Source organism: Odocoileus virginianus, chromosome 2, assembly GCF_023699985.2.
Source record: "Odocoileus virginianus isolate 20LAN1187 ecotype Illinois chromosome 2, Ovbor_1.2, whole genome shotgun sequence".
Lineage (NCBI taxonomy): Eukaryota > Metazoa > Chordata > Mammalia > Artiodactyla > Cervidae > Odocoileus > Odocoileus virginianus.
In genome coordinates this window covers 89340392-89350715 of record NC_069675.1, presented here as the reverse complement: position 1 = coordinate 89350715, position 10324 = coordinate 89340392, and the positions used below count along the sequence as shown (strand labels likewise).

Sequence of the window (10324 nt, the reverse complement as noted above, 5' to 3'; positions counted from 1 at the left end):
GTGTTGAATCTAAGCTTGGGAGTGATTACGGAGTCCCTGAAAAGGGCAACCAAGAGATGACCCTGACTCGCTACAAAGAGAAAATGGGTCTGGTTGTGAGATCTAGAAGTGGGGGCCATGGCTTTTACTTCCAGGAGCTCTTCCTCCTATGACATAACTCATTCCCTCGAAGAATCCTGGTTAGATTGGCAGAGATGGTGGGGGTGGGGCAGAAACGTGCTCGGAACAAGAATGTAAATCCCCCAAAGCAAAGAGAGAAAGCAAGCATTCACTGGGAGCTCAGTCCTCAGGACATTAAAGGGGCTGGGATGTGCTCCGCTGGAGACAAAGACAAGTATCAGAAAACAGTTTTGGGAGCCTCATCAACTTGCTGTTACCATGTAGCACATCACCCCCAAAACTCAGTGGCTTAATGTCTTCATTCCTGGAAGCAACCTAAATGTCCATCCACAGAGTAATGGATAAAGAAGATGTGGTACATATGCACAATGGAAGATTACTTAGTCATAAAAAGGAGCGAAACTTGGTCATTTAGAGACGTGGATGGACCCAGAGACCATCATACAGGTTGAAGTAAGTCAGAAAGAGAAAACAAATATCATATATTAACAAATGCATGTGAGATCTAGAAAAATGGTATAGATGATCTTATTTGCAAAGAAGAGATAGAGACACAGGGTTTCCTTGGTGACTCAGTGGTAAAGACTCTGCCTGCCAGTGCTGGAGACACAGGTTCAATCCCTGATCTGGGAAGACTCGACATACCACGGAGCAACTAAGCCGTGTACCCAACTATTGAGCTCGTGCTCTAGAGCCTGAGAGCTGCAACTACTGAAGCCTAAGTGCTCTCGAGCCTGTGCCCAGCACCAAGAGAAGCCGCTGCAGTAAGAAGCCCACACACTGCAACTAGAGAGTAGCTCCCGCTTGCTGCAACTAGAGAAAAGCCCAGGCAGCAATGAAGATTCAGCACAGCCAAAAAATAAAATTTAAATAATAATAATAGTAATAATAATAAAGAGAAACAGAGTCACAGACATAGAGAACAAATGTGCATATACCAAGGGGAAAAGGGGAAGTGGTAGAATGAATTGGGAGATTGGGACTGATGTATATACACCATTGATACTATATATAAAATAGATAACTAATGAGAAGCTACTGTATAGCACAGCGAACTCTACTTAGGGCTCTGCGGTGACCTAAATGAGAAAGGAATCCAAAAGAGAAAGGATATATATATATATACACACACATATATATATATATATGTATATACATATAGCTGATTCACTTTGCTGTACAGAAGAAACTAACAATATTGTAAAGCAACTATACTGCAATAAAAATTAATTCAAAAAATATTTTCACTCTTGTGTCAATGGGACAGCCTGGGTTTGCTCTTGTGTTTGCAGGTCAGCAGGAGGCTCTGCGCTGCACTGGCTTCCTGAATCGCCTCGAGGACTGGAAAAGCTCTGCCCTGCGTGTCTTTCATTTTCTGCTGGGGGCCAGTGGGCTAGCTGGGCATGTCCTTCTCATGGCAAAGAGAAAAACACAAGAGAAAAAAACCAATATCTTAGCTTCTTTTCATGTCTATGTCATGCCTTCTGATATTTTGTTGGCCAAAACAAGTTGGATGGCTGAACCCAAAATCCCAGATGAAGGGCAAAGTTACATGGCCAAGGATTCAGGGATGGGTGAACTAGGGCCATTAATCACCAGTGTGATCCATCAGACTCACATCACCCTTCAGTGACTCCCCATCTCCATTCATTGCTCCCTCTTTGATGCTTCCATAGTACCCTGTACATCTCTCCTGGCTTTGATAATAATCTGTGTTCCTATTACGTATGTGAAGGCAAGGGCTGTCTATAGTCCTACTGCTCAATATATAATCATAACAGAGAAAGCAGAGAGCACAGACAGCAAAAAAAGGAAGAAAGTAGGAACACAAGCAACTGAAAGGAGAGAACGGGGCAGGCACAGAAGAGACATGAAAAGGATGAGTGGAGGAGACATCCCTGGTTTAGAGTGAGAGAAACTGCTGGCTGATAAACAGCTTCTTGAAATACTGATCCGTTCCTAGTATTCTAAAGCAGTCATTTTCACATTTAGAGAGTCTTCATGTTTTTATTTTTCAAGTCTAATAGTTGCATTTTCCCTGTGGCACCCTTGCATGAAAGAAGACTTGGATTATAGAAATTTTTTTGGTCTTTTCAAAGAAGTAATCAATTTGCCATTTATGATCAGAGCCTCTTTCACAACTAAGATCTCTCCAGTTGTTTTTTGAAACGAAGGTGGCCTTACATTATGATGCAGAAAGCCTGCACTGGAAGTGAGGCTGGAGAGGCAGACTCAATTCTTTTCTTGAAATGCAATTGTTTGTTTTTTCTGGATGACGTTGTTCCTAGCACTACCTATTATTGGCATAAAATGAAGGGTTAGTAATATCGATGCTAGGAGCATGAGCATCACTCAGTCGTCAAGGACTGTATCTCTATACATGGATTGAATAAGAATCCCGGAGTGGGTAGGCATACCCTTCTCCAGGTGATCTTTCTGACCCAAGAATCAAATCCAGGTCTCCTGCATTGCATGCAGATTCTTAAGCTTCTGAGCCACCAGGGAAAACCCACGCTAGGAGGGTGGGCTAGATTGATTCTGAAATGGCCAGAAGTCGTTTCTGGACAAAGTCAGGGAATAAGGTGGGTAAGGAGAAGTAGTTCAAAGTCCTTCTGAGGGGTGACCGCAAACCCACAAAGCTGAAGCAGCCTCCCTGGGTACCATCTCTTCCAAGGGAACTGCTTGGAAGTGAGTCAGTTTGTATACACTTATTTGCTTATGGTGTTAAAAACTGTTCTTTGTAGTTCATGTGAAAAAGATGCAGGGAAAATTCTTCAGTGGATTTTTGAACTCAGTGGTTTTTCTTGGCTGGGGATGGGAGAAGGTTTCATAGTTATCTCCCGGTCAATATCATCTTTTAGGGCTTCCTGAAGTAAAACAAGAAACCTGATCTAGGTGGGGGGTGGGGTGGGAATGGGGCCCAGGGACCCATAGGCCTATTGATTGAGGCTACTTATGTGCCCCCCACCCCCCTCTCTTGCCTGTTTTTCTGGGGGTCTGGAAGTAGATCAGGCATCATCTAGCCCAGCACCTGGCACATAGAGGATGGTCAATAACTATTTATTAACTTGAACTGAGTGGTGGTTTGTGGTGTGGTTGAAAGAGCCTGAGACTGAGTCAGGAGAACTGGGACTAAAATTGGCTGGTGGAGCCAACCAAGAGAAGCCTCCTCTCTTCTCTGAGCCTCAGTTTCCCTACAGGCATAGTGGGGGTTTCTCCCTGGGCTCTCATGAGACCTGAAAACACTTTTGACACTGGTTGTGGTCATCCTGTGGAAGGAACTGACCACGCTGGGGTAGAGATGGCATGCCTTGGTCAGAGACCAAGGTCAGAAGCTGGGCTGTGCTACAACATGGGCAGTGGAGACCACCCATCCAGGGATGGGGTCTCTTTGGGGGGTTGAGCAGGATAACCAGGTCAAGGCTGCTGGCCCAGAAAAAGCATTGATGATCCCTTGAGCCCCATAGGGCCCCTCTCTCCTTATGCTGAAGGAAAGAGACAAGAGGACAGATGAGATGACCTCAGAGCACGTGTATATCTCTGTGCCAGGTTCTCGAGACACCGGCAGAACTCAGGTGAGGTCCCTGATGGCCAGCAGATGACATACCTTATGTCATAGGGTGGGGCTGATGGTATGGACTGGGTGATGAGTATCACCACCAGTACTTTTCTGAAACTCCAGAGAAGAGTGAGGGGGAAGCAGGTTGTGGGGCTATTGATAGGGGAGCAAGGGTATGGCATCAAGTTGAGCCTTGGGGCGGGGGTGGGAGGATGGTGGATCAGGTAGACATGAGGATGGTCTCGTGTCCCTGCAGGGCCAAGTGGCAGGGTGCAGGAGGGCCAAGCTAGGAAGCCTGAAGGTCACCACTGACTCTGTGTGACCCGGGCAGGTCCCTTAAGCACTCTGGGCCTCAGCTTCCCAATTTACCAAAGTAAGGGTTTGGAATGGATCAGGGGCCCCTCGGGGCCGTGAGAAGGATGCATTGGGGAGGCTGAGAAGATGGGCTCCCTAGAGGGTCCCTCTGACCCTTACTCCTGCTTTCTCCCCTTCATTTTAGATAGTATGTTTCTGCATAAGATTTCATTGAAAAAAAAAAAAAAGAGTTGTGGTTTTTTGTTTTGTTTTCTAAAACCAGTGGTCCAAAGACCTTTAAGTTTTCTTTTAGATATAAATGGCATAGGATAGCAGTTCTAGGATCAGGTGGTGGCAGACTCATTAATGGGAAGTGGATGGGCCTGTGGATAACCCAGCCCTAGGACTGCTGTAGCCTGCAAATTCTTTCACTGAGGCCACCACATCGGGGATCTGGGTTCTGTGGGACCCAGTGAAGATACACCTGAAGGGCTTGAGCAGCAGAAGTGCTTGCTCTTGCTCTGACTCAAAGACTGAGCCTCCATTTCCTCATCTGTAAAGTGGCAATAAGAATACTTCCCTGGTGGTCCAGTGGTTAAGAATCCTCCTGCAAATGCAGGGGACATGGGTTCGATCCCGGGTACAGAAAGATCCCACATGTCAATGATCAACTAAGCCTGTGTGACACGACTACTAAGCCCATGCTGTAGAGCCTGTGCTCCTAAACGAGAGAAGCCAACGCAGTGAGAAGCCGGAGCTCTGCAGTGAAGAAGAGCCCCTGCTTACTGCAACTAGAGAAAGCCGGCATGCGGCAAGGAAGACCCAGCACAGTGAAAGCAAGGAGAAAGGAAACAAAACCTAGAATTAAAAAAAATATGTGTAGTGCTGACATATGATAAAAACTAAAAAAAAAAATACCCCTTCCATCTCTACCAATGCCTATGCCCTGTCTCTTCTCTATCTTGCTTAAGTTAATTTATCCATTTACACGGCATGCTGACTGCCTGCTCCCACTACAGAATGCCAGGGGGAGCTGAACAGACAGGATCATAGCAAACAAATACAAGAACAAAGGGTAAGAAAAATGGACAGCTTCAAAGTGCTCATGAACATAAAAAATACACTCATTTATTCATCTCAGATGCCCAGAGTATTTCCTCTGTGCCAAACTGGGTTCACCGGGTGAGGTCAGCCCTTGACATATGGGTACGTGAATTTTAGCCTCTGTCCCAGACAGATGAGAAGAAGTCAGTTTTTCGAGGAAACATGGTGATGTGATGGAAAACAAAGTGCCAGCACCACCCCCCCCCCCCCCCCCCCGCCCAGCAAGATCTGGGTAGCACAGCCTTCCTTATAGCTTTCAGCCCAAATACAACAAAAAATGGTGGAATGCAACCTCTAAGTGCCTGAAAGTGATTGTTAGAAGAGGGTATGGTATTGCTGAAAGGGCCTAGGTTTTGCCACCTAAAAATGGTGTAAACTTGGGAAAGTCAAATCTACTCTGAGCCCATTTCTTCATCTGTGAAACTAGGTCATAAAAATCTGCTTCACTGGTTGTTGTGGCATAACGTCAGGTCAGGCAAGGACCTGCACTACAATAGCCCTCAGAAAGGGATTGCCATTATCACAGTTTTGGAAGAAGCACAGAGCAGATGATGGCAGTCACGAGTGTTGCCGTGGGCAATGCAGTCCGTCCTTGGTGGGGTCCAGGCCTCAGGAATCACCTGCTGAGATCCTTCGCCGAGTGAAAAGGGCTCTGAGTGCCCCCTGCACATCCCGGTTCCGGAGGCTGTAGATGACCGGGTTCAGCATGGGCGTGACCACAGTGTACATGACGGTGGCCACACGTCCCCGCTCAGCCTCATACCGGGATGTGGGCCGGAGGTAGACTGCGATGACTGTCCCGTAGAAGAGGCCCACCACGGCCAGGTGGGAGCCACAGGTGGATACAGCCCGGAGCCTCCCCGTGGCGGATGGCAGCTGGAGCACCGCAGCTGCGATGGCCCCGTAGGAGGCGAGGATGAGCAGGAAGGGAGTCACCACCACTGCCGCGCCCTCAGTGAAGATGAGCAGCTGGATGTGCCGGGTGTCAGAGCATGAGAGCCTTAAGAGAGGCTGGTGGTCGCAGAAGAAGTGGGGCACTTGGTGGGAGGCACAGAAGGACAGGCGGGCCATAAGCAGGATATGCAAGAGGGAGTGGGTGTGGGACACGAGCCACGCCGTCCCCACCAGGGCTGTGCACATGGCCCGGGACATCCTTGTGGCATAGTAGAGGGGATGCCGGATGGCCACGTAGCGGTCATAGGCCATGGCAGCCAGGAGGCAGCTGTCAGTTACACCCAGGGCAAAGAAGAAGTACATCTGGGTCAGGCAGCCAGCCGGGGAGATGGAGCGGTCATGGGCCAGCAGGTTGGCCAGCATCTTAGGTACCGTGACAGAGGTAAAGCAGAGGTCAGCAAAGGACAGGTGGGCTAGCAGGAAGTACATGGGAGTGTGAAGGGCTGGACTGGCTCGGATGGCGGCCACGATGAGTCCATTACCCAGGATGCCTGCCACATAGAGGACCAAGAAGAGCAGGAAAAGGGGCTGCCGCTGGCTGGGATTTTTTGTTAGTCCCAACAGGATGAATGGGCTTCCTTCCGAAGACTCATTGGCAGCATCCATGGCTAGGCCCCTTCTGCACCTGGAACCCCAGGGGTTTCAGCCCATTGCTGAGTCATCTCCTCAGTGTCAAAGGAAAAGGGTGAAGGGCCACCGAGTTGCTCAAGGCTTTCTGGCCACGAGGGAAGTCATGACAGCTCTGTGGCTACACACAGATGTGACTGTGAGCAATTTCCCTCCCTGAGTCTTCTTCCTCTCCAGGTCTTAGGTTCCCCATCTGTAGAGTAAGGGAGTTGAATCAGGTGAACTTGAAAGCTGCTTCCAACTTGAATATGTTGTGATTTGCAGCAAAAACAGAACAAAAATATTGCCCAGGATGTGGACCAAAGAAGGAAGAAACACAAAAGAAAAGATGAGAGAGAGGATCAAAATCAGGGAGAGATTTGACCAACGGGTATTTATTTTGGGGAAAGGCAGGATGGACACGAAAACCAAGATGGAAGTGAGGAACTTATTTAAGAAATAAAATTCCAAACATGAAGAGTACATATGTATTGAAATGAATATAAATCGATAGCACCTGAATGCAAACTTGATGTTTTAGAGCACTAAGGATCAAAACAAGAACCCATCCCTCCCAAGGGCAGGGATGTAGGGATCTGATGATGTTGCTGCTGCTGCTAAGTCTCTTCAGTCGTGTCTGTGCGACTCTATGGACAGCAGCCCACCAGGCTCCTCTGTCCACAGGATCCTCTAGGCAAGAATACTGGAGTGGGCTGCCATTTCCTTCTCCACTGTTGATGTTGAGATGCCCAGATTGCCATCCACTGTGTCCTCAATAGTAGGTGATGGGACACAGCTGAGCAATATCATCAAATTCTGAAGAAAAAAGATTTTGAACCTAGGATGCTAGCCTAACATCATGCATGTGTGTGCTCAGTCATGTCCAACTCTTTGCGACCCTGTGGACTGTAGCCTGTCAGGCTTCTCTGTCCATGGGATTCTCCAGGCAAGAATACTGGAGTGGGTTACCATTCCCTTCTTCACGGGATCTTCCCAACCCAGGGATTGAACCCGAGTCTCTACACTTTTAATCAAGAGTGAGAAAAGAATAAAGAAAATAAGAGATTTGAAAAAAAAAAAAAAAAAAAGAACTAAAGAATCTGGATGTACACACCGAGGAAACCAGATCTGAAAGAGACACGTGCACCCCAATGTTCATTGCAGCACTGTTTATAATAGCCAGGACATGGAAGCAACCTAGATGCCCATCAGCAGAAGAATGGATAAGGAAGCTGTGGTACATATACACCATGGAATATTACTCAGCCATTAAAAAGAATTCATTTGAATCAGTTCTAATGAGATGGATGAAACTGGAGCCCATTATACAAAGTGAAGTAAGCCAGAAAGATAAAGACCATTACAGTATACTAACACATATATATGGAATTTAGAAAGATGGTAACGGTAACCCTATATGCAAAACAGAAAAAGAGACACAGATGTATAGAACAGACTTTTGGACTCTGTGGGAGAAGGCGAGGGTGGGATGTTTCAAGAGAACAGCATTGAAACATGTATATTATCTAGGGTGAAACAGATCACTAGCCCAGGTTGGATGCATGAGACAAGTGCTCGGGCCTGGTACAGTGGGAAGTCCCAGAGGGATCGGGTGGAGAGGGAGGTGGGAGGGGGGACCAGGATGGGGAATACATGTAAATCCATGACTGATTCATGTCAATGTATGACAAAAACCACTACAATATTGTAAAGTAATTAGCCTCCAACTAATAAAAATAAATGGAAAAAAAAGAAAAAAAAAAAAAGAATCTGGATGATTCTCAGTATTCCTAGAAAACTCTTCCCATGAAATCAAACACTTACAGAATCAAGAAAATGCACAGCCCTTTATGGGAAACTCGTGCAGACAGGTGGATACACCTATCAGATGCAGGGACTTGACAGAAGCATTTCAAGGCTTCCAATTTGTTCCTGTCTGAATCTCACTGCAGAAATCTTGGATGATTCTCTAACAGGGGTCTTAAAAGGATAAGGGTTTTAGGACAGGTTTCCTGAAGGCTATGTTGAGACCAGCTCTGCATCCTTATCCATTAAAAGAAAATAAAGACCCTCCCTACCCTATTGTCTTCCTTTTTCTCCTCCACAGAATACGAAGAATCTTTTGGCTTTGGATCCCTGGAGAACATTGTATTTTTCCCCCTCGATTATGTCCCACCTTCCACGAAGGTAAGAGGATCAAGGTGAGTGGTAAGGATGGAGGGGGGAAGTCTGCTTATGAAATGGCTTTTTTGGAAACTTGAACTACTGGAAGCCTGCTTATGAAACGGCTTTTTTGGAAGCTGAAACTACTTAAACTTGGGAACTGACCCAAGTTTAAGCTACCCAGTCTATTCTTCCCAGGTATTCTGTGAAGGTAGGCTGAGCTATGCATGTGTGTGTCAGTCGCTTTGGTTGTTTCCAACTCTTTGCGACCCCATGGACTGTAGTCTGCCAGGCTCCTCTGTCCATGGGATTCTCCAGGCAAGAATACTGGAGTGGGTTGCCACGCCCTCCTCCAGGGGATCTTCCTGACCCAGGGATAGAATCCATGCCTCTTATGACTCTTGTACTGGCAGGCGGGTTCTTTACCACTAGTGCCACCTGGGAAGCCCTCTAACCTGAATTTAAATGGGTCTCAGTAAACATTCAAATACACTGAGCTGTTGGCAGAAACATTCATCTATAATTACAAACACACTGGTGCAGGTATGTTCGGCCTCTAGTTATGCTCTGCAAGCACACAGGCATGACCGATCATGTACAAATATGTGGACACAGACATCTAAGTAAGAGACGAGCGTAACCATGAGATCCATAGATGCAGATCATCCTTAACATAAACTGAATGGGGAGGAAGGTGGGAGGGGGGTTCAGGATGGGGAACACATGTAAATCCATGCTGATTCATATCAATGTATGGCAAAAACCACTACAATATTGTAAAGTAATTAGTCTCCAACTAATATAAATAAATGAAAACAAACAAACAAAAAATAAATAAACATAAACTGAGGGTCCGGTGCAATCTCAAAAAAGCACCGAGGCCAGAGGGTGACGCTCATTCACAGACTCCTGCTCACGGAGGCTCCTGGTACCACCCACAGCTCCGGAACCCATGATGCCCATTCATGCTTTCACTGATCAAGTGGTCTGCCTCAGTTCTCCACCACTGCCTCTCTATGCCTCCTTATCACTCCCCATCACACAGTCACATCTTCCGCTTACAGCTCCAGAGGCCCAGGGCCTCACCGCTTCCCACACCAGTCTCCTGCCGGGCACAGCAGAGATGTGGCACCCTAGAGGAACACGTTCATCTACACACTGCTTCCCCTCCCCTAAAGATGACACGGTGGGGCAGCGATGGCAACGCACAGTCTCAGCCTCACACCAACAGCACCTGCTCTCACAGTCACACGAAGAGCTCACACCCCCAGCCAAGCTCAAGAGGACAGAGGCACATGCTCTCCAGCTTGGCCCCTTGCCCCAAGTGTACCCTCTGGCTTCTCCACATCACAGGAGGAGCAGCAGCGGGGACCAGGTGTAGCCTGATGCTGAAGGGTCTGGGGAGGGAGTTATTGGCCATGCTTACGAGGTTTGGGGCCTTGGGAGTACCTTAGCTTCTCCCAGAGGAAACACCCTTCCCCTGGCCCCCGTCCCTGGGGTGAGAGGCAGTTCGGCTCTGGGACT

General features: G+C 47.5%; 1 protein-coding gene across 1 annotated transcript; it reads right to left on the bottom strand.

The window, feature by feature from the left end:
• Window positions 1-5686: 5686 nt before the first annotated feature.
• Window positions 5687-6637, bottom strand: LOC110123867 (olfactory receptor 1K1). The gene has a single exon (XM_020872147.2). The coding sequence runs from the start codon at window positions 6635-6637 to the stop codon at window positions 5687-5689; it is 951 nt and encodes a 316-aa protein (XP_020727806.2).
• Between the last annotated feature and the right edge of the window lie 3687 nt (window positions 6638-10324).